At 38.8% G+C, this 25,357-nt stretch overlaps 1 protein-coding gene across 7 annotated transcripts; it reads right to left on the bottom strand.

Annotated features, from left to right (window-relative positions):
- Positions 1 to 4,846: 4,846 nt before the first annotated feature.
- Positions 4,847 to 23,108, bottom strand: tpm1 (tropomyosin 1 (alpha)). Of its 7 annotated transcripts, none has more exons than XM_066701848.1 (10): positions 22,887 to 23,107; positions 21,927 to 22,052; positions 16,324 to 16,457; positions 15,017 to 15,134; positions 14,578 to 14,648; positions 13,637 to 13,712; positions 13,010 to 13,072; positions 12,828 to 12,897; positions 11,963 to 12,041; positions 10,354 to 10,575 (listed from the first exon to the last, which is right to left on the bottom strand). In XM_066701848.1, exons 1-10 carry the CDS (start codon positions 22,998 to 23,000, stop codon positions 10,572 to 10,574), a joined length of 855 nt encoding a protein of 284 aa, XP_066557945.1. In that variant the 5' UTR covers positions 23,001 to 23,107; the 3' UTR covers positions 10,354 to 10,571. The 7 variants fall into 7 exon arrangements, with proteins under 7 accessions (XP_066557950.1, XP_066557949.1, XP_066557952.1 ...); XM_066701850.1 differs by lacking the exon at positions 21,927 to 22,052 and adding an exon at positions 22,223 to 22,348; XM_066701853.1 differs by lacking the exons at positions 10,354 to 10,575; positions 11,963 to 12,041; positions 21,927 to 22,052 and adding exons at positions 4,847 to 5,888; positions 22,223 to 22,348 and having other exon boundaries at positions 22,887 to 23,108.
- Between the last annotated feature and the right edge of the window lie 2,249 nt (positions 23,109 to 25,357).

The raw sequence follows: 25,357 nt of genomic DNA on the forward strand, positions 1-25,357 counted from the left end.
CACTAGAAACGTGTCATGTCAAAGACTATCCTCAAGATGTCACTCGTTGACTACCAAGCCTCCTTGTCTGGAGACACTCTGAAACGTAAATACAATTAGATTATATATATGCATACATACAACCCCTCACCCAAACACACACACACACACACACACACACACACACACTAATAAAATAATTTGGACTGATTAACTCTGTTTGTCCCAAAGGTTTGAGGGAATCCCTCTATGTGATATACAGTGTACAATAACATTTGTTAGGCTTCTGTTTATAACACTCATCTGTTTTCATTTGATAATGAGTGGCACACAGCAGTACAGTTCTGCCAAAGTGCTCTTACTAAACTGTGCAGCTTAGCAGTAAAAGCTGAAGGCCTAGCTCCCAGTTTAGGAGCCCCTTTGATAGCTTATATGTTTTGCATTTACAGTGCTAGTAGAAATGAGTGTACATCTCTGCCTGTGCTGCGTACTGTACAGGTATATTGTATGTAAAGTTGGGAGCTAATGAACATTATTAAATTATTAGCAAATCGTATTTAAAGAAAAATGGCTCCCCTTTGCACACTAACCCATGTGTGTATGAAAGCCACTGTTTATTTGTTATTCAAATTGCTGTTTTTCCCATAAATAGACTTAGCTTTAGTCATTGCACAGATGGAATTCGACCTTTTTCATGGCAAGGTTATTCATTGCAGAAAGATAACTTGCATTTAAGTATTAATCGAAACAATTGACTAAAACGTGGTTTGAAAATTCTCGCAGGATTTTAAGGCATATCATCTTGTCATACTGATATTAATAAAAATATATTTAATTACACATTGAACTTGAGGTCTTTTGTAGATGGAATTGATGGTGTTTCGTCTCATTTGTAACCACTGTTCTTGGAGTCTGTTATAGATGATCTCTCTTCTGGAATGAAAGTGAATAAGAAAGCAAAAACCACATTCTCTCCCTGCACTGCAGAATAAATAACGAACAGCTGTCTCCTGGTATTGGGCATTTGTCCCAATACTTTTGGTAATACAGTGTTAATGGCAACTATCCAGTCCTTTAATTATGGGTTTCAATCACTACAGACCTCACACATGATACGATCTGGTATAATCTCAGGGTAGTACGTCATATAAAGCGAAACAAAGAGCTGTTTTATATTGTCACCTAGCAAGACGCACATGTAGAATTCCATTGGCATTCTGGGGTGAAATCTAGAAGATATTCTAAATGATATACCTTCATCACTATCAAATATCCACAGAGACTCTTTCCTTGTTTTCTTTGATCTGACAAGAAAGACAAGAAAACCTGCCGGGACACGGAGAGCAGTGGTTTGGATTCCAATTCTCTGAAAACAAGTTGAGGAATCCTGACGTCTCTGCCATGATGAAAAAGCTCAAACTAAATGGCACTTACAGTTTTGGAGTTATCAGTAAATCTCTGTTTACAGGTGATGTCAAATGCTTGGTAATCCCACACTGTCATGGGTTTATGCTTTTGTTATTATAGATAACCTTGCTTTTCACCTCGAGTCCATCCCTTTAAAGACTTAATATTTCCCTTCTGAAATACAGTTAGCTCACATGCAATACATGTGCACAGTAAACACATGCTCGAACCCTGAACATTGCTACTGTGACTGCAGAATACACCTGGCTGACGGAAATTTCTGTTATAAATAAATGACATTTTTATTACAATTCTTATTGGCATTTTTTGTATGAACTAAACATTTGAGCAAATAAAAGCAGCACTCTGAGATTATGACAAGGGATGTTAGTAATATCTTTCAGTGATTCTCCATGGACCATGCCTCCATGCCAAGAGTGTGCATCTTGCAGAGTACAGCCATCATCACAAATGAAAGCCTTTGAAGCACATAAGCAGCCTATTCTTTCTTGTCACCTCCGTCCCCCACTATCAGTGAGAGCTGAGATGTGTTTGAGTGTGAACGCACTTGAAAGGTCATTTAAAAAGCTCTTGCATGCAAATGGCTCTAATCCCCCCCTTTCAAAAACGAGAGCAGTGAAATAAATCATACAAAAAAAACTTTCTAGTTATCTTTATTGTTTTATATGTTATTATTCAACACAAAAATAGGAAATGGGAAATAAATAAGACTATACAGTAGTAAACATTTACAGTAGTAAACATTTATGCCTGTTTGCTTTAAAAGATTGCTGGCGTGAATTCATTTAAATAAGGACAGGCCTTTTTAGTTTCACCTCCAAATTAATCTAGACCTTGCTCTTAAATCATGTGTCTGGCAACTGTTTACATACTAGTTCTGTGACTATACTGTGCACTTCAGCTTTGTTTCACTTGGAAACTACTGTATACATGAAGATAAACATTGTGAAAAAAAAAAGTTCACTACAGAACTAGTTTGATGTCCCACCTTTCTGTGGAAAATATCAAAGCAGTTTAGAAAAAGTACAAATTCTTCATTTCTAAATTTACACTTGGCATATACCATAGCAAATAAAGGTATACAAAAACTACGCCAAGCATGTCAAAATTATTATTATGTATTATTTTTGTAATCCTCCATACCATAAAGCAAGCAGCTTTCAGACAGACATTACATCAAATAAACTTTACAGCAGATAGCACTGAAGTGTTGGTGTGTCCTTGAACACAGGCCTTCATCCAATCTTAACTATAAACAGCGAGTATGTGGATGAGTATCTTGTCTGGTGAACTTGTCTTAAATCTTTGTTAGCTCTGCTTTCTTTATTTGAAAATAATTACAAGTTTAAATCTTAGTATTTAGTAGTACCCAACTTATGTATTTCTGTCTCAGGAGTTCAATCCAAAAATCACAATTGCAGAAGAATGACATTGTAAGGCTTTATACACTGCCAGAATTTGTGTTATAATAGGTTTCACAGATTAGTCCAGGACTAGTGTTTATCTGGGTCTGTGAAACCAGCCCTTTAATGTAATAAAACCAAATTTGGCATTCATCCCCCCTCCAGTGGTTGTGTGATATTGTTTAATGATTCACACCATTTTCAATACATAAAGGGACTATAAAATAAGAATCTCTCTTGATTCTAGCACTCCAATCTAGAAACATTTGCATGGGTTTGCAATTACAGTGTTACATATTGGTAAAATGTCAATAAGGGTTATATATAGCTGTATAAAATACTCTAAAGTTTAAGGTGCATTCTAAGCATCACACTGAAGACTCCAGAAATTAAATTCACATCGTACTGTGGATTTTATACAGAAAGAGTTTGGAATTGCTTCATACATTAACAGCGAAACAGACTGACACTAAAACACAGGTGAGTGGTTTCACAGACTTCGATTAGCACTAGTCTTGAATTACCCTACCTTAAATAACATTTGATAGTCCAAGCCAAGAATTTTTCTGTATATAAACCAAAGTATGATGTGCTTTTAATTGATGTAGTCTTTGCACTCATTCAGTGTGATGCTTTGAATGCACCTTTAAATTTAGTGTATTTTATACAGCTTTTCATAACCCTTTTTGACAATTTAACATATGTACCACTGCAATTGCAAACCCAACTCTGTAACTAGCTTCTTCAGACTACAGTAGTAAGGATGGAATTTGCTCTTACACATTTTATTTCTAACACACATTTTTACAGTTGTAGTACAAATTCTGCACACCCTCGATTTGCAAGCGTTGGTGATTAATTATGTCTTACCTTAGTTCAGCTGGAATCTTTTGTTTTCTCTAGGCTGAATCAGTGTACAACAAACTCTGAAAACATATAACTGATAAAGAAGTATACTGTAATGGAAAATATTTTGTCAACTAATTAAATCCCTGAATCAGATAGTTTCAATTCAAGGGTGTGAATACTTTCAACTATCTGTATTTTAATCATGCTTTCAAATATTCTTCACAGAGACAAAACAATACCCCCCATCAATGTTTTATGCAACTTGTGAGACAAACTGCTTGTATGTTTAAGTCCCTTTCCCCCAGAAAAGGTATAATCTTTTGAGATTGTGTTCATATCTTATTCAGATCAATTAAAAGAATTCACAAATAAAAAAAATCAGAAACCAAACAATACAAGTTCAGTAGAAAGCATGACTAGATTGTTTCTAAAAGGCCAAGAGTTTTATTCTGGCTTTTAAACCCTGATCCAGTGAGCTGAAGTAATCCATAAGCACACTCGTGACAGACATTTTTCCAGCCCTTGAAAGCTAGGCCTTAGCAAGCACAAGCAAATTGGAAATGTAATAATGTTGCCTCCTGGGCACTTTGCCATTTGCCCTACAGCACTAAGCATTTAGCTGAAAGTCTGTTTCCTGTAATATGAAATTGTTTGTAAAGTATTTGGATGTTCCAAGGGCTAAAAGTTCATGTGACCAAATTCACCATGTATAATTACCCAATTAACACATTGGGGGAGGGGGGGCTGGTCATTAACATTTTAATTGAAGTTTGTTAACCCTTCCTTTGGATGAAAACTTGTGATCATACAATAGTGCAAAATAAAGCAATGGGCAAATTAAGCAATTATAGAGGCCACTTCTGTGCCCCTATACTACAGATCACCCTCACAAACTTCTAATTAATGCTACTGTGATCATACAATTTTTTGTGATTTCTCATTATTGGGCAAACAAATGTATTGAGAAGAGAAGGATTTAAAATTACACTTTAAAATGTTAACCATGATGTTTACACTTACAAAAAAGGTGCCTGATCAGCTTTATATTCAATGTCATGAAACCATGAACTGCTGGAATGTAAATTTTACAATAGATTTCTATGGTCTTCAAATGGGGAAGTCATAGAAGTGCATCTTTTGGATTTCATGTAGGACTTAAAAACAAAAACAAACACATTCTACAAAACTTCAAAAAACGGTGAGGTTTTATTTTATATTTATTACATTTATACATTTTATATAAGGTTTATATTTAAAACCTCTCAAAATAAAGTGTAAAATAAGTGAGGCACTACCAAATTGATGTCCATAATGAAACCAAAGTCAATAATTTTCCCCCAAGGTAAAATTATTGAACTTTTGAACCTTAGGTTTAAACATAAAAACAAAATATGCATTTTTTAAGCTAAATGCTGTCATACATTTTGTAATGAGTTTCAGGTTTAAAATTTAAAAAAAAAAAAAATGTACTGGAGTGTGAATCCCTTTCTAACCTTAACTAAATATTGGCACTCAGCTATTCAGAAAATAGCCAATGTAAAAAAATATTTCATTCGTATTGCATATGCAATGTAAAAATTATCTGAAGCTTTACATGTTCTTTTCATTCACAGTAGCACCAGTATACACATGAACGGTTTTCTCCAATGTATACACACACAAAACAGAGACATACAAAAAAAAAAGCTTTTACAAAACCTTGGCTTTCATCAGGAATTGGCTTCAAAGCAGACATGCACATCTTGACAGCAACATTGAGACAAATTTACAAAGGAAAATTCATATTGTAAAACTAGCGATATACAAAACAAATCGGAATGTACCATTCTGGATTGATGAATAGAATTATTTTATTTAGAATTTTTTTTTTTCCATGCGATGACTTCTCAAAACTCCTTACAAAATGTAGACATCATTAAAATTAGAAAATCAGTTCGTATCAATACTAGTGTTTCTTGTATTCGGCTTGCCAAGGAGCAGTTGGTCCTATCCCCAGGCTTGTTCCTTCGTTGAGCTCCAATGAAAGCAGGACGGTGCAAATGTAAAGCTTCTTATGGTTATTTCTTTTCCAGCAAGGAGATAGGGAATGGAGGGAGGGTCATGGCAAGCGAGGTGCAAGTAAAAAGGTGGGCATAAAACAAGCCTTTCACATGTTATTTAGTTCCAGTAGAGTCTGATCCAACATCTGGTGCATATTGAGGTTTTCTTCCTTAGCATGTGCAAGTTTCTCTGTTAGAGTACCAAATAAAAATATTAAAATCAGGACAGATCACCTCTGACAAGAGTCAACATCACACAGCACAAGCTTTCAGTCAGGTTTAAGAGCACCACACTCCACAGCACGGTCTTTAACTATCCACAGAGTCATGAAAAACTACAGATAACCTCGACAAAAATAAAACAAATTAAACACACAGCCATAGTCTAGTTCATTACACTGTACAGTGAAATCCTGCATGCAAGCATTATTGAAGCAGAACATATTTGCAATTGCAACAAAATCCAAATCTGTTCTAGTGCAGTCACAGTCTTCTATACAGTATGAAATGCACTGGACTTTTCAATTTCACTTAAAAGGTTAAGATTCAGGCATGCATTAAATTACTTGTAAAATATACATGTATACATTTACATATTATTTTGGGGGGAGGGGATTGGTAACCCTCGTTCTTAAGAACACATTACAGTGACCATCCCCACCTCTTAAATATGTCATTTTTGGTTAGTTATGTTAAATGTAACTCCTGCATTAATTCTTTGCATCCAAGAAACAATATGCATGTTTTTCTTGCACACCACTAGCCACACTTCAGAAGCATTACAATGGTAAATGGTTAAAAAAAAAAAAAAAAAAAAAAAAACCAGACTACATTCAATCCTCATTTAAGGCCAGCCTTAGTTCATTAGTAAGAAGGCGGTTTTTCTCAAGTTGTTGGTAGAGGCGATCTGGACAGTCGGAAAGCAGGTTAAGGAAAACGGAGAGAGAGAGAGAGAAAGAGAAAACAGTGCAGTGTTAAGCATAGAAAAAGAAGGGAACAAAAAAATGCCAATGCGGTTAGGATTTCACTCAGAAAACGCACATCAGTTTATACTGTACCTTTTTCACATACAGTAGGGGAAGCAGTCCACTCAAGTGTGATTGGTTAAACAAGTCTGACCTTTGCAGTTCCGAGTTTCATAGGCAATTTGTAAAGAGGGAATTGTGGAACCAAACTGGACTCTCCCAAGATGATGTCACTAATTTGCTTTGGCAGCAGATGTGCCATTCCTTGTGTGCAACCGTTTAGGTTATTAAACGTTTTTTTCTCCTTACTTGAACAGATCACCCTGAGAAAGTAATCGGATTAACAGTTGGACCAGGGAGTGGCAGTCGCTAATTACCCAGGAATCCTTTTTCAGATTGAAGCTTGTGAAATATTCAGAGCTAGCAGATATTTGCATTCAACCATTATAGTTGAGAGTTGAGATCATGATGTAATGCCAAGTCATGAGGAATATTCCAATACGAAAACTGGTTCTGGTATTGCCTACATAATAACACACGCACGTTGTGGTATATACATTATGTGTTTTTCCCAATTTAGCACTTTTTGCTTTTTATTAGAACAATGATAATGATGAAAGCCAACATAGTATAGATTAGTCCTGTTGAAGCAGACTGCAGTACTCTAAAGAAACCTCAAAAATATTAAGAAAATACTGCATCTTTAGTTAAATTCTCAATCTGACTACAATACATCTCATTGTACCACTTCCCCGTTTATAATGCCATTTCCCCTTAGCTCACCCTTCCCCAAAATAGAAAACTATTTCAAAATGTATTTTAACTCATCTCTTCACAATTGGTTTTACTGCATTTGAAAAGTGCCAGTATGTTTATTCTACAAGCTAAGGAACAGTCTACTAATGACTAGTGCTATTTTTGCAACCTGGAGTCAGAAAACTGAGTTATGGTAAGGCCTATAAAAAAAAATCTCCCTTTAACCATAATGTCTTGCAGCAACAGGTTATGTAAAGTATAACATCTGTACTTTAACAGAAGTTGCAAAAGTTGCAGGGCTGTTCAATAAAATACTGAATCAATTTTTATTCAGCACCTTTTTGTTTCGAGTAGTATGGATTATTAGGTATGCTTCTGGATAATGTAGTGCTTTTTAAATGTATATGAAATATCAATAGTTGCCTTGGTATTACACACTTTTAGTTAGTGGTTGAGCTGTACTTTAGCTTCCTGGGAGTATATACTTTTGGTATTGGACACATCTAAACTTAAGGAAGAAAAACAAATGTACTTCAGAAGTAGTCACTACACACACCATGGTATGCCAAAAGGTGATTAGTCATTTTAGCCTGCTGACTGCTTTAATCTGAATTGTAGTACTGTGCTTAGATGAATGAACAACTGTACTATAGTTAATGGTTTTAGCCGACATATTGGCACAGCCAAAAAAACAAAACCTGCATTCTGAATGAAGTATGAAAGTATTACAAGACTATCTGTACAACGTTAAAAACACATAGCAAGTGAAACCTCAAGATAGTATAACTGTTAACCATCTCATTCGGACAGTAAGAGCCAGTTTAAATTAAGCAATAGACTTCTCTGGGGTTTACAACTGCACCACTGTACTTATCTGCTATAATATACTGAGGGGAAGATAATTCAATATGACTATAGTCACTTACAGAAGGATATGAATATCAAGTTAAGGGAAAAAATGTACATTTTAAATTGAATGTCCTGTCTTAAGTATTACGAAATGCAAGACATTATACCCTGCAATTGTCAATCAACTATAAATATTAGAAGGCCATGAATTAAATGAAATACCCAGATGAAAGTAGAAAACCTTCCTTTTTCTGGAGTTACAATGTATGCAAGAAAGTACCTACAATACAGCAGGTAACGGTATATAATCCTAAAGTAGGATTCAAGAACAGATTGAAAATGCTTTGTACTACATTTGATCATACTACAATCATGCGATTCCAATGCTTGCCAGAGATTTGAGCCGCTTATATGCAAATACACTTTCACACCTAATGTGAATTGATCAGTCAACCTGTACAGGCCAAAAGGTTGCAGACTGGTGACTGAAGTGCTCCGATTTATAATCCAAAACCCATTTGAGTTTGACCAAATCATGAAAGGACTAATCACGGATGCAACGTTTGGTATTTAAATATGAATTGGCTGTCTAATTAAAGGTTTGTCTGCATGTACAAACTACATTTTATATAGAATACAATGGTCAACCCCTTCCTGACATGAAGTGATCTTGTGGATAATGTAACTTTTTAAGTTTCATCTTAATTTGTTTACAATTTGTTTCGTAACAGTGCTGATAAGCAGCAGGACACATTGAGTTGTAGTTACCATGGCTGCCATTACTTGGGGGAGGAGGAAGTTATCCAGAACTGGTAGCCAATACATTGTCAGATTGCTCTTATTCCAAAGAACTCCATTCACATTTAAATAAATAAAACTTTATAAAATATTGATGGGAAAGCCTTGATGCAAGCCTATAATTGTAGACAATGCTGCATTATCTGCTGAGCAACACTGAAAGCCATCAGTCATCTTTGACTCGCATGATATTAAAAATCTATGCGCATTTTAGAACTAAACGTTTGGTCATGACACAATATGATCAAATTAATATTAAAAACAGTTTCCCAGTTTGTATCAAGATCATTGCATTTTTTTGGATTCTGGGATGCAAATTTGCATTATTTATAAATGTGCAAATACATCAGTCATAACTGCTACCCTCCACAGTTTCACCTGAGACTACTCTGCTGATGTCATAGACCTTGATCTCTAGAAGCTTTGCAATGAACATTTTGAACACAAATCCTACTTTTCTTTCAATTACATTGAGCATTTTGGGAAAGTTCTGCACTCTAGTGTTGGAGAGGCCAACCATGTTCCCGGAGAGCTGCAATCCTGCAGGTTTAATAGATCTCTCAATCATAAAATCATTGGATACGCATGAAAATGTTGACCAAGTCATTAAGACCAAATATGGCCAGATGAAGCAATTAATCTGAATAAAACAAAATAATGCACTGTGGCCCCACAGGACCAGGGTTGGTCATCCCTGCTCTAGTGGTTCATTTAATCTGTAGTAGAGAATAAGGAAGATCAATCGTTTTTACTTACGGATTACCAAAAATATAAATTTGCATTCAGGGTGTCCAGAATTCAGGTCACTCCTGGAAATAGTGACCTGTGACATCAGCAGATCAGTACAGTGGAACTCCGCATTTACATATTTATAAGCAATACCACATTGCTCTTCAGTAACTGAAATGTTGCAGTTAAAAGGCTATTTAAAAAAAAAAAAAACTGACAGCCTGAAACAGGTTATGAAATCTGACATGTTCCTGGGTTATCACTCAGTTTCACACTGAGCCAAATGTCAAATGCAAACAAACTGGAATTCTACAGCGCCTGGCTGCCCAGGGGGCAACAATATTCAAATGGACTTCCTTGATGGCTGATCACTTGTACTACACGCAATGCAAGTCAATATACTGGTATTGTAAATGGCTGACAAAAATAAAAGAAAAAGGTCCCTCAAGAGTCAGAAAGCGGCGCTTAGCTTTATTAAAGCCACTCGACAATAAATTAAGCACATAGAATTAACAAAAACAAAACTAAAAGGAAATGGAAAGAAAGGTATAGCTTACATAGATGGAAGGAAGTTTATTTTACATAGAGCAAATGAATTCAAAGGTTCTGTACAAGAGATGGAATACATGACAATGGCGGCCAAGTTCTGACACTGGGTGTTAAAATGAGGAAAAGCAAAGACAGAAGGGTTAAGAAATTGAGAAATGCTGGAGAGCGCAGAATGAAGGCTACTCAGCCGGCAGGAGACGTCTTTGTTGCGATGCAGAGTAAACAATTTATCTGTTTGAAAACAAAAGGGTAGATAGAGCATGATGGAATAGCAGAGGAAAAACCAAATGCAAAAAAAAAAAAAGAGCAAGCAAGCAAGCAAATCACGCAACAGAACCAAGGTGGATGACAGCTACATATATCGTATAGGCCACCAATACTGTAACCTCTTTTCAAATCATAGACTACAGATTTGTACTGGACCAATCTTTAAAAACGCAAGTCACTCATTCATTCATTGTTCAATGAATTGTGAAGAGCACTGTTTCCTCCTCTACATACAAAACTATCACAGTCTATAAATAAAAATTAAGATTACAATTTACTCCTCTATGGATCATGGACAATCATGCCACTTTCCAGAAAACGGTGCTCATCAGACTTCATAAGAAAGGATTAAATTCACCAATTCAAGATCCACTATTCTATTGGTTAGGAGTTGGTTGATGTACAGAGTTCACACAAGTCAAAAAGGAAAACATGACCCATTCAACAAGAACACATAGTGAACTACATTCACCCTGAATTCTGGACTATTCAGGGTTGAAGTAGGAATAGGTTAGTAGGAAAGACACCACAACCTAATTCTGAACAACCGTGACACGAGGAAAAACCGGAGAAACACCACACTCAAAAACAAAAACCCAGGGAGACATTTATTGAAAATTATTTTCTTATGTCCACACAGCATACACTGATGGACTACTGCAGTAGCTCGAAGCATGCATTGTGAGGGACGGTCAAATTTATCTAAAGGGGTAAAAATATAAAATGGGAATTCGATGCGTTAGTGAAAATACACTTCAAACTGTTCCAAAACAAGTCCGAAAATGAAGTCCATGTCTAAATTATGTTTATACAAGGAATGGATCTGAAGCCTGGAGTCAGATTAATTGAATCAGTATCCTTGAGCCAATTGAGTTACAGAATACAGCTTGCCTTTTCACAGTACAGATAGATATTCATTAAGAAATACTTTTCTGCAGGAGTGTGAAAATTACGGTTATGGGTTTAGCATCAGGGAAACAATGGTCTCCATGGCAGCAACTGGATGTAGGTAAACAATGGGGCCCAATCTGAGGTATTACTTAGTTTTATTATGCTATATGCCACACAGCACTAATGCAGAGAATTGGATACGATGAAACAATTTTGTAATCATTAAGACACCTAAGGAAGTTGAGCCTTTTAATACCACAACCCAAGAGACTCGTCCATTTCATATTGTATAAACAGAAGATGCAGATGACTTGAGGATAAACAGGGTGTAGGGAGGAGAGCTAAGGGGAAGAGTAGGGGTTAATGAAAGGGTTACCAGAATGAGGGAGGGAAGAGGGACTAGTGGCCAGGGGGAAGGGGGAAGGGTACAGGCACAAGCAGACAATAGATCGAGATTTACATTGAAGTCATGTCGTTGAGAGCGTGGTCCAGCTCCTCGCTGATGGCTTTGTACTTCAGTTTCTGGGCATACAACTCATCTATTGAGTGGGGGGTTGCAGTGCAAGGCGGAGAGGTGGAAGTGCAGGGAGATGAAGAGGGAGGAAAGATCAGGGGGATGGCGTGTGGAACGAGAGAGCACCCAGTCCGACAGCAAGAAAGGCGACAGACAACCCAACATGAAAGTAGAGAAAAAGGAAAGAAATGACAACAAAAAGGGTAAACCAGTTAACGAGGAAAAAAAAGTGACAGATGAGATCACCAAATGGACAGAAGTCACCAGTTCGGTATTGTGTCACCTGTGCCAGTACTAGATATTATGCAACTGCAAGCCTACCCATCTCACTTTTGTACATTACAATCCTGATCAAACAGACTATGCACTCTATACAGGTTTGCACGGCAACACTATTTACTGCATTACACATTAATATCACTGGATACTACAAATTCACCTTTCCAGATTTAACCTGCAAACACTCTTCCCTCACATCGCAATACAACAATGCCATACCATGGAGATTAAGGAGCCTTTTACCAGAATACAACAGAGGTAATTCTGTCTATATTGAGATTAAGTACAATACAACTGCTACAAAGAAAAGATGAAGTGAATATGGGGAAGCTGCAAAGTGAGTTATTTAGGAGCAAAGGACAGTAAAGGTAAAGCAAATAAAGAACTGGCCTTTTCGTCTAGGCTGCTTGAAGATGCAGCTCGAACAATCCGGTGTGCATTTATGATGGACCCATATGGTGGCAGACTGCTTTAAAACAAGTGTACAGGTATTTGACTGGACTGAAGAGTGGACAAACTGGTAAAGTCATACCTTCCAGGTCATCAATGGTCTTCTCAAGCTTGGCTACTGATCTCTCAGCAAACTCAGCACGAGTCTCAGCCTGCAAGGGAAAGGGGATGCCAAGTCAGTCTTTCAACTCTCAAGAGCATCACAAAATGGGCAAGAAGTATAGACAGGAAGAGCCGTATTTCAGGCTGCTGCTCAGCACTTACCTCCTTCAGTTTGTCAGTGAGGACCTTGATCTCCTCTTCATACTTGTCTTCCTTCTGTGAGTACTGTAGACAGACAGGAGGACACATGCAAGCCAGTCATCAAACCACTGGCCAACAACCCTGAGCAGAGGATATTTTGCCTATTGGCTTTCAAAAACAATGCCATTTGACACCAACTTACACCCCCAGGCCACCTCCCCAGCCCTGCTTTATTCGCATGTCATTAAAAACAGGATGGGCCCTTCCAAACAACATCACTTGAAATGTAGAATTTGTTTTCTTATATCTGCATTACCAGAATATTGAACACATTTCACTCTGAATCTAAATTCTAAATATTCCTTGTTGTAATAACCATAATTATTGGGGACCAAAAATGCAATCCTTCATTTGGAACTAGAACTGAAGTTACAAGTCCTACAGAAATATCATAAATCAAAGATCATATGAACTGCAGGGATGTGGAAGACTTAATACTTAAGCCATAATAGCCATGTGTATGGAGGCAAAATGCTTGTGGAATTGAACTAACGATCAATTACTTGATATTGACATATACAGCCGGACCAAATGAATAAACTTTTGCAGGGACACGTGCAAAACCTTCCAAGTTGGTCACAGACCTACCTTCTCAGCCTGTGCCTCCAGTGACTTCAGGTTGTTGGTCACAGTTTTCAACTCTTCCTCAAGCTCAGCACATTTGCTGGTGTTTTAGACACAGGGTGGGGACGGAGGAAAGGGATTGGATGAAGGGAGGGAGACGGACAAAAGGGGTCCGTGTAGAGGGAAGTTGTGGAAAGAGACCAGACACCGAAGAAAACAGAAGCAAGACGGGGACAGCAAAAAGGGGGGGGGGGGGGGGGGGGGGGGGAGAAAAACAATGAATAAAAAGATACAGGGAACCAGAAGGAAGGGCCGCAAAGTAGCAAAACAGTAGGATTGCACTGGAAAACCGAACCAAAAGACTAAATACCTTTGGGACTATTAACCAAACCCAATTTCTCTTTACATTTGAATTGACTTTGGTTTATTTGAAGCACTTCATTATAGGGCCACTGTGTACCAATTGGAACTAACCTGTATTAAACGAACAGCAATCCTACTGAAATCAGAGCAACTTTGAGGCCTATGTCCATGTAGAGATTATTGCAAAGAGTGAAACGGCTCAAGGAGAAAGCGGGAAGAAAGTGGAGAAGACGCATTCAGCAAAGTGAATGGCTGTGGGGGCCATTCAGTCAAACAAATGGGAAGGGTTAGTTATAGTACCTTTGCTTCTGCAGCCACTAAAGATTTTAAGCTGTGGTCCAAAAGTCTCAGCTCTTCTTCTGATTGCCGTACCCGCCTGTTAGTGAATGTCAGGCGTGCAAGGCCATTCAAGAGAACAAAGAAAGACATGCAATTAAAAACATACATGCACTGTAGGAGGAAAGGTTTGCCGCTTCAATTGCGTTATATCATGTCATTAGCTTTAGAAAAGACAGTGGATATTGTTTCACTGAGAAAGATTTAGACATGCGTGTTAATACAGCCAAACAGCATTCTCATTTAGTGAAAGGCAGACCGCTTACCCTTCTGACAGCTCGGCACGCTCCTCAGTACGCTCCAGATCACCCTCAATGATCACCAGCTTACGTGCAACCTTTGGTTAAAGCAAAAGAACAAACATTAGGATATCCCAGTGAAGCATCAATCACCTTAACCTGCCCGTTTAAACTACTCTGAACTGAACTGGAATGGAAAGCGATTAAAACTCTAGTCGAATGGCAGTGAAAATGTACTGCAACTGAACATAAATGCACACAACAGACCTCACAATACAGATCAATAGGCTACATAAATTATGGCTTACCGAAGAAGTGATTTATCAGAAGAGATGCAAGGATACATACATGGAAAAACATATTGATGTGGTTTGCCTGAATTGTAGCATTTTCAAATATAGTGGGAGGATAGTCTTAAGCTTTTCTGACAAGAGAAGTTAATTTATCCTTTCTCCCTCAAACTTGCCTCTTCATATTTGCGGTCAGCCTCCTCAGCAATGTGCTTGGCTTCCTTCAGCTGGATCTCCTGCAGCTCCATCTTCTCCTCATCCTTCAGGGCCCTGTTCTCAATGACCTTCATGCCTCTGACAAGGAAATGGGCAGGAACCACACATTAGCATCAGATCGGAGACTAAGGATTGCTGTAGAAGCACACGCGCATACAACGACCCCTAATCCAGGCCACGTACCCTTGCATTTCAGAGCATTCTGAAGGATACGGTTCAAGGTCAAGTAACTACATAGAGCACAGGAAGTTGGACTGGTAACCAACATTTCAGTAGTTGCCCCCATTGAATTACAAAGGAGAACGTTCAAAACACTTTAGAACAGAGAGGGTCTTGAGTAATGTAAAACAGAAATGAGACGTCTAAATAGATTTTGGTAATGCATAATAAAACTGAAAAATCATAAAATCGGTGTTAAAAGGGTCAAATTCACTATGTTTAGACACAGACAGCTCTACACAGCAAGCCTGTTTATGGAAGAAACAAAGGAGTAAACACACAGGGTCAGCCCTACTGAATCACAATTTATTCAGAGTCTTGTTGTTCCTCCAAACAATCTCCTTTTGTTGATGTCTGTAAATAGCATCACTATGGTGCGGATTGAAAGCTGCCCTTTAGTTTCTACTAGAATTACCCAGAACTTCATGATCCTTAAAATAAAGGCTACTTCACAGATCATTTGAATTACAGCTGGTCTTGAACAGAAGTTCAGACTTGCAATGCATCTCTCTCTCTCGATCTCTCTCTCTCTCTCTTGATCTCTCTCGATCTCTCTCTCGATCTCTTGATCTCATGCAAAACCACAAGACTTTCGCATTCTGACACGCATGACTTAAAATGCCCCTCATTCGGTTCCGTTTTCCACTAGGTTTTCTGTACAGCAACAGCGCTGCACATAAGCCTTGGTCTGTCAGTAAAAAGCTGACATTCAAGATACGAGTCGTCTTGTCCGATTAGAAAAATGTCATCGTTGGTCTCATCGTTTCGTTTATGGTTTTGCGTCGTGCACGACAGCTAGGGGGGAAGTGGCAGCATGTGTTTGAACCGAAACCTCTCACTGAATATCGCACTTCAGTAAACTGGTGAGCAAAGAGACGCCCACGGCAGCCACAGTGAAGAGACGACACTACCACAGAGCACTGCAGCTCCGACACGGTCAGCTGGCAAACATGGCACTGTACTGAGACTCACAGAGCTGCAGCACACTCCGACACTGCACCCCCCACTCCCCGGAGACCGGTGCTGTAGGCCTGTACACACTACCCACCTCTCGCTCTCATCAGCAGCCTTCTCGGCCTCCTCCAGCTTCTGCAGCGCTGTTGCCAGACGCTCCTGTGCACGATCCAACTCCTCCTCAACCAGCTGGATACGTCTGTTCAGGGAAGCTACATCACCCTCAGCCTAGGCCAAACAAACAAGAGACCAGCACATCAAACTGCTGCACATTTACAGACAAACACACACACACAATACAGTACACAACACAGATGGGAGAGGATGGTTGCCTATGTAAATCATATACATATACAAAGCTTCCCATGCTGGATCTGCCAACCTATCTTCATGGGAAGGGATTAATAATGATCTGGTTACAGCTGTGATATGCTTAACTCTACTCTCAGAGCTAAGTTTAGAGTAATAAATACTATACAAATCATCCAAACTATGAAACTATATCAAGAAGAATGCATTTAATAGCATCAGGGTGTTAAAGTGCATGTAGAAAGCCATGTCTCTTTGCCCCTCAATGCAGCCTGGTCGGTTATTTATACTACAGAGCAGGGTGGAGGCCCTGGAGATTTTATTAAGCTGCAAACAGACCCGCATGTTCTGTGCAATGGCAACAATGCTAATGGACTCAAATGGGCAGCTCCCTGGTCCTGATTATGAGACCCCTGAGGAAATATTAATGTGAAACTGGCTGTCAATTAATGGAGCATAGTCTGAAGCTACTGTGAGATCTACAGACTTGGACACATTAAGGTGGAAAAAAGAACACAAAATATGACCTACTACTTGGAGTTCTCCAAAATTGAATTACAGAGAAGCAGCGTGTGTAGTCTTGGGCCTGAATCACTGACTAGTTCCCATAAAAAGCTTTTGATCATTATTTATTTACGCATTTGTCCAAGTGAACACCTATTAATGCTTTTACTTTTCGTTCTCCAGACAAAAGGTCTATCCAGCCATTCAATTCTTAATGCATGCGTTTTTTACATATATGCAAAGGTACACTAGCCCTTTTAGAATTATTTAAATGCATCATACACCAAACTGGAGATTGACTTCTTCCACTAAAATAAAATAAGATGTACCGGTTCTGACACACTGATATTTGCCTTTAAATTGTCTTGGTGTATAAAAATATAAAAGTGTAAGCCAAAGCAGCTTCAGATGTCCAACCATCCAATGAAAATTATAACCACATGCATTATATAATGCACATTGACCTTAAATTAAAGAAAGGAATTTCAGACTTTTGTTCTACTGAATTCAAGAAAGCCCACAAAATGTTGTCTTCCTCCTTCTCTAGTAATTTTTTACAGATGTAGCTCACAGAATGAACAAATTAGAAAGATTTTACTTTTTCGAGGGGCAGGGGGCTTCTGGTTAATCCTAATGGTTGTTATGCAGAACTGACAGTTTGAGTATTTGATCTCTGCTCAAACTTCCCTTGTGCCTCTGCACAGCTACAGCAGTGATAAGTGCTAACAGAAACATTTGACAATGAACAAGCAACATTTTGTTTCCCAGGAGGCGCCGACCTGTGTGTGTAGCACACTGAGGCAGTATTTGGTCAGCTCTACGCTGCTCGTCAGCTACGCATTTCACAGTGCAAAGTCCACAAGTCTCTATAAACAGATATGGGGAACCACAAACGAGTTCCGTTTTAGAGAAAGGAGTGGTGTTAGGCCATAGTTTTTATAAGTCGTTTGCTCTACACGCAGTTCCCCCAGCCAGGCAGAACAGTAATTATAACTTTTTATATTCATTATAACTTATAAAGCTTGTCACCTTCTTTTCAACCTCTGGATTATTTGTAGTTCACAGTGCTGGGAAAGGAAAAAAAAGCATCCTACTAGCACATGAAGTGCAAGCTTGTATTTCCTGTCTCACTGACTGCTGCTTAATCTGAAAGAGCTGGCTGAGCGTCCCGGCTCTAACCATGCAACACTGCTTTGCTAAACACTTATTGCCCTTATAAGGTAAAGAAAAAGACATTAAGTGACAGCCCTTCTCTTCACAGATAGTATTTTTGTGCATCACAAGTCTCCTGACTCGGGCTACTAATCAATCAATGGTGCCCATTAACCCTTCCCTAATGCCTAAGCCTTAGTGCAGGAACTTGCTTATTAGACTAAGTATTTATGATAGTTGAACTTGCAAATTAGATTAATTTTCATGGAACAGACCGATGTGTCAAGACATTGGGCCCTTTAAAATTCTTTCTAGGCCCCATACTGCTCTAACAGATTCCAGCTGGAAATGGTTTGATGAAGTGAAATAGATCTCATTGTTTGATGCTGCAACACATTGGATATTTACAAGGAAATCAATTTGACCCAGACCATTTCAAATGTTCTTATGGATGCATCGGCCTATACCATATTGAAGTTTTAATCTTGCACCTTTATGATAGGAAAGTCGAGCCTCCTTCAATACACTATCAAGGTTAAAAGGGAATTCTTAAATTACGCTTTAAAACCGTGTTCAGGAAATCATGGATTATATCGGCTTAAAAATAACCTGAAACTGATGCATCAAGAATTTTAGGCAGCATATAAAACAATTAGGCTAAATAGTAATCCTACTATCGTCACAGATCTACATCCGTTTTAAAATGTTGTCTGTATCGAGATTCGTGGAACGGATGTTTTCAGCTCAACCACGAGAAATAACCATCTGTGAGAAGTGCCAACTGAACTTGTAGGTCGGAATGATTTTTGTATGTAGAAGATGACAGGCATCTTGGATTTCACACTACGAGCCCGTCGGTGCAAGTCTCCCCTCAATGGTGCAACGAGGAAGAGAGCGGAATAAAGGAGCCGCGCAACACGGTTTCTTACAGAGGCAATAGGCCGCTACAGTAGCGCTGCACCTGTGACAACTCAATGGTTTCTAGGCGGGCAGTTAAATCTGTGATTACTCACGGTGTGCAAAACGTATTCCCTGGCAGTATGTCTGGATTTCTCATCCACTAACATCGCAGGTGTAAATGCACGGCAGGTTAGTAAACGAATCCGAGCTGACGCGCTACATTATTTTACTGGATAAGGGCGCCTGCTAAGAAATCAATATTATTAGAATAATAATTATTATTAATACATCAAGGCCGATATAAACACAATGACAAACGATCTAGGAAATAAAACGTGAAAAACGGAAGCTTGCATCTTAAATAATAGACTTCAATACAGGTCACACCGGCCTCTCAGACAATCAGATTTTGGTAATTGAACTTAAAGCTTACAGACTCCCTGGCTTTTCTCTCCACGTCCAGTTCTCTCTGTAGTCTTTCTGCTTTCTCTTCAGCACCGTCTGCCTGCTCTTGCAAGCATCTTATTTTCCTTTTGACTGCTTCCAGCGACGTTAACCCCGACATGATTTGCGATGCTTAAATATGTTGGTTTCAGTAGGTTGCTTAAACCCGAGCCCCAGCGTGTAGTATAACGCAGTGCTGGTGTGCCGCACTAGAGAGACGCGCAGCGACGTCTGCGCCGAGCCCCGGAAGTAACCTTGTTTTTATAGCCAAGCATCACACCAGCCTGTAAGACAATGGAAACCCTTTGTTTTTTTCGGACCGTTTATTTCCTTAGCTAGCAGCATTGAGAACAAATGCATGGGGTGATGTCATCTTCAATTGCCAAAAGAGAGTCTCGGTATTGTCACACAAGTGGGCACGCCTAGATTGGTTATTAACATTCCAGCGGCGCATTCCTAAGGTATGAGTTTAAATCGAGCGCCGCCTGCTGGTACAACTGGGACAATGCAGAAGGGTTCAGAGGCAGCGAGTGAGACGCTGCAGTGAGGATATATAGAGACGTCACTCGGGGTATCTACCATCACAGCTCACCCTGTATTACAAAATTAATCCATTGCATGTGATTCAATTAAAATTCGTAGGACGAGGACAATGTATTAGAATTGTGCATTGCTTAACTTAGTTTGCAAAACAACCTAGCCTACATATGTGAAAAATCTGCAGTTGGGTTTCTTATGCAAACTTCTAACTTACTAGGAATAGCTGGCGAATATCATTAAGAGGATATATATATATATATATATTAAATCCCTCCAACTACCGGAAATATGTATTAAGCTAGATTAATATGTTTGAAATAAAATGTCAATTATAGTCCCGTTGGTGCTGAAGTTTGCCATCTGGAATGTATTATTTCAGTGTAGCTTCAAAGGCAATAATCTAATATGCAGGTATGATTTTCGGACTACAGTTGTTTCTTATTTTTAACAAGACACAATACATTAGTGACTACATTTAATGGTTCTCAGTATGAGTGGCCTGCGAAATGAACAATGACCAATTTACTGCATTCACGAAGGAATTAAAACCACTGAAGGTTAGACAAAGTGGGAGCCAAATGGTGCATATCCTATGTGTAATTTGTAAATTGTTCTTTTGCATTTTTTTTCTAAAATGATTTTTTTTTAAAGCTTACATACTAATATAGCAACTGAAGCAGAGAGCTCGGTGAGCTGAGTTGCTGCAGCGCGTCCTCTTGCGTCTATCATCGGATATATGTATATAAATAGTTGGCATAGTTTTCCTTTTATGGAGTATGCGCTTCCAAACTATGTCTCACCCTGCACGTCTAAATATAATTGGCCAGTGATTATTGCAAGGATCTGAAGCTGCATTGTCCTAATTCGTAGCACAAACAAGAATCAGCAATACTGTGTTAAATGCAGCGCAGGCCGAGACGAAAATGATTCCTGCCTTGATTTGTGCTGCTAGGAAATCCCCCCAAAATGCAATAAAACTTTGAATGGCAGTGGAATAAATTAATTATAATGGGGTCATTTGCTTCAAAATAATAGCAGTCATAGTAAATTGACACCTGCTAACTAAACTCAAAGAGTTATATGTTATAGCTGTTTAATTTAGAGTGGCAAAATGTTGCAAATGTCCACAGTCGGGACTTTAATAAGCTGTAGAGCGTATCGGGGGCAGAACCCAAACTAGCGAGCTCAAACTTGACCATATAAAGCACTGAGCTATATTTAACCACCGGCTTGCACTCCGGAAAGAGTGCAGATGTTGCACATTTTATCTTCAGATTTGATTCTCTATTTCTGAGGTTGATTTTTTTTTTTTTTTAGAAGTAGTATGTACAAAAGTCAAAGGCTTTCGAGTATCCGTTTGCAAAATAAATACATAACGCGAACAGATTCAAAGCATCCTTGAAATAAATTTAGTAAAAGTTAGGTTTATCCAATGTGCTCTGTGATACACATGACAAATATACAAAATGACAGCATCTGTTTGTTTTTTTTACTTCTGTAGCTTATGTGCCAATATTGGGGACTTTTATTATTATTATTATTATTATTATTATTATTATTATTATTGAATTATCATCAATAATAATAATAAAACATGCATTGGTATTTGGCATACAGTAGCCTACAATCTAGAATCCAATATTAAGAAAAAGGTACAGGTAGACTAATACCCATCTCCACATTCATGGATGTTTCGACTTACAGTTTCGTTTTCCTGTGGCTAACAGAGATGAGCATTGAAACACTAAGGCTCAGGTACACTGTCATCTCATATCTAGAGAGCTTTGAAGTGAAGCTGTGCTGGAAAGGAGAGCAGTGGTGCATTGCGTGGGACCCCCCTGTACTTACATCGGTAGCTTTCTTCTCGGCCAATTCCAGTTTCTCCTGGGCATCTTTAAGGGCCTCGGAGTACTTGTCCAACTCATCCTCGGTGGACTTGAGTTTCTTCTGCAGAGCTACCAGCTCATCCTCGAGCTGATGTGTTTAGGGGGTCATTTCAGAGAGGTGGTGTGCAGCAGGAAACAGAGTGCGTGAGGGCGCACAGGAGCGCCGAGGCACAGGCAGACAGACAGACAGACAGACAGACAGACAGACAGAGAAAGGGAGATGAGAAGTTAGGAAGAGCTGCACCGGGAGACACATACCTTTGTGGCGACTTCTTCAGCGCTCAGCAGTTTCTCTTCAGCCACTTGGAACTCCTCATGCAGTTTATCTCTATCGTCTTCGGTAATTCGCAATTTCTTTTCCAATTGACTTATTTCATCCTCTAACTATATATGTATGTAAAACGAGAGGTTGGTTTAAATGGCCATACATGCACATCTCATTTTTACTGTAACATACAATTATCCGATCACTTTACACTAATAAAAAATATGCAAACATAGGTACTTTTATGTACTCATTGAAACATGCACATTTTCCGTATTCATGAACACTAAACTCTTTAAACAGCAATTTCATTTACACTATGTAGACCATGCATTATAATTACCCTTTAAAATACAACGGTTAAACCAATGCGTACAGGAACGTCCCAACAATAATGTATCTGATTAAATGCGTCTCCATTCTTAAATCCCTCCAATATATTCCCAGCATGAGAGAGTGAATGTGTGTCATATTCACACGGTCTGATTAGGGTCCTTATTATGGACGATCTTCTGGGAAACGTGCTATTAATCCATATCGCAGAGGTGATCCGTTAAGCCCTGTCTCACTGCACTGAAACAGTGACACTGGCATTTCGGGCAAATCTATTGCTTTTATTTTCCTCCCCACTAAAAAAAAAAAAAAAAAAAAGCAGACCTGTTTGCTCCTGTCCTCGGCTGCCTTCTTGTCTGCTTCAGCTTGCTCAGCTCTGTCCAAGGCGTTTTCCTTGTCGAGCTTGAGCATCTGCATCTTCTTCTTGATGGCATCCATGGCTGTTTATTGTGTGTGGCCGAACAAAATGCTCCAAAAGAAACTGAACTGAAGGAGAGATGGCTTAGAGCGACCGTGCCGAACCGAACGCCAAGCTGGAGTGCAAGCTCTTTCTGCCTGCACCCTCTCAAATATGTACTTTCGCAGGGGGGTGAATGAATTCCTTTGGACACCCAATACTTTTTTGGAAACGGTTTCTTCTGGTCCCTTCCCCGTGCCCTATCTTTTTTATGGATCTGTCAGGCGATTCGCTGTTCCCAAACATTTGACCATTGATATGACTATATATGGGATCTGATGGGCAAGCAGGCAACCCCCACTAAGACGTCTGTTCCTATTTCTAACACTGGAAAAAGTTGAAGCGCACAAGAGACCTTGCCTCGGGAAGACAGTGAAGCGCCGGAGGAAGAAGCAAATGTTTCCCAGAAGGATATAACATTACAGACTCCCTTCACTCAGCTTGTGTTTGGATAATGAGGCAAATAAAGGTGCACAAAACATGGACACAGTTTCAGATGAGCATGAGTGGCAACAAAATATTTGTTTCAGTTTGATACATGTAGCCGATCGTTATCAACATAAGTGTCTACAACATGCTTAATTGTAATCCAAAAGCCTGATGCCTTGAAAAGTGGTTTCATACAGATCTTAATTGTTTTATTGTCTATTATGTATTCAATAATTAAAATGATCTTTAAAGTAGTATTGCTTTATTGAACTATTTCAATTATGCGTTTTTTTTTTTTTTTGTCATTTCCAGTTAGAGTCATTTAATCCCTCTGCAAAAAATGCAACACAAATCAAAATTCATAGTGAGTGATAAGTGGTGCAACGGGGTATAAGTGATTAAATCCCTTCTTAAATTATTGTACTCTAGAGAGGTGCTATATTAGCCATGGTCGAGAGTGCTGTGATGCATGGCTGTCAGGGAAAGAATCATGTTAGCAGCCCCTCGGAGGGTTGTTCTTAATCTGTACAACATAAGATATGGTTGTATTCCTATGATGGTATATCATTAAGCTTGTCAAACTTCTCTGGTAGTTCATAAGTACCTGTGGGATCTATCAAATTCGTCTCTCTGGGAGAAACAAGTGCTTCAGTATTTCAACAGTCCCCCGTTCTCTGACAGCTATAAGAGGGACATCACGAAACAGCTGTCGCACATGCACACAACTGACACAATACAAGCCAAGTCACCAAACGCTACCTAATAGATGCACATGGTTTATTTAGCTCTCGATCCTATATGTCCTTTATTTAAAATAGCCACTATATATTTTTTGTATACATATTCATTAAGAACACTTCCTACGTTGTTTTGCACTGTAGGGGTGCACTATATAATTTATCTGCAATTTATTTTTACCCCCAAAATGTGCTTCTCCCCATTTTGTTTCCCTTAATGTTGGTCTGGATTTTACTTGTTCCTGTTTTAAAATGGTTCAACAATTACTGAAATCCATTGTCTCAGTGCTTGGTGGGAGGTTGTTGTTCGAACATGGATCGTTGCTCCTCAGCTCTCCAGGTCTCATTTCATCCTTCCCGCTTCTTGGAGTTCCTCCCTGTTTGAGGTATTTTTAGGATGGCCTTCCACTAAGTGCACCTGCCTTGATCTGTAAGTTCCAGCACAGACAACACACCAAGTGGCCAGGCCCTGACACCATGAGATAAGTCCCTAAAATAATCCCACAGAAGCCCCATTTACTTTCCCACTGGGGTTGGACCTTTGTGTTTATTCTCCATTGGTTTGTTTATTAAGGTGAATTCAGCACAAAAAGTGTGTCTCGTGAGCAGTGTAAATCCATCAATGAGTTTAGTGCTTCCCTACCATACCGTATTTAAATGTATTTATTTCTCAGGATTTCACAAATGATATCTTGTTTTTAGCCAAATGTATTAGGACAAAAGACAAATATCCAAATATACAATTAGATGTAAGCCTATCCTTGGCCTTCATGACTGCTGCAGTCCTTTTGGTAGAGAGCTAGAAGAAAATATAATAAGATGATATGACACAGTCTGTTTTGCCCTTACAGCTGTAAGCTATATCCCAGAACTGTCCTTTAGCACTGATGTCCGGACTCTGGTAGGCAATGAAATACCCTTATAAGAGATTACTTAAGTATGCCATGGCTAAACATTGTAAAGTGTGGGAAAGCTAAGTGAGCACACAGTGTTATTGGAAGCCATGACACAAACCATGGAAAACCACAAGAAGGTAAAGTACATGCATGGTAAAACCTTGGTTAACCATGGTTAACATTCACAATATAAGTATAAACACAAATGTCTTTGATCCACCATATTACATTCCAAGCTTTTAGTAATTGTATGAACTCTATGACAACAGATGTGCA

The sequence above is a fragment of the Amia ocellicauda genome, chromosome 4 (assembly GCF_036373705.1).
Source record: "Amia ocellicauda isolate fAmiCal2 chromosome 4, fAmiCal2.hap1, whole genome shotgun sequence".
In the NCBI taxonomy this organism is placed as follows: domain Eukaryota; kingdom Metazoa; phylum Chordata; class Actinopteri; order Amiiformes; family Amiidae; genus Amia; species Amia ocellicauda.

Excerpts from the sequence above, each read along its gene's own strand:
- tpm1 (XM_066701853.1), bottom strand. The coding sequence starts at position 23,000 with ATGGATGCCATCAAGAAGAAGATGCAGATGCTCAAGCTCGACAAGGAA. Across the intron at positions 15,135-16,323 it reads GCTGCTGATGAGAGCGAGAG|AGGCATGAAGGTCATTGAGA; the intron begins GTGGGTAGTGTG and ends TTTCCTTGTCAG. Across the intron at positions 12,898-13,009 it reads TCACTGACAAACTGAAGGAG|GCTGAGACTCGTGCTGAGTT; the intron begins GTAAGTGCTGAG and ends TTTCCCTTGCAG.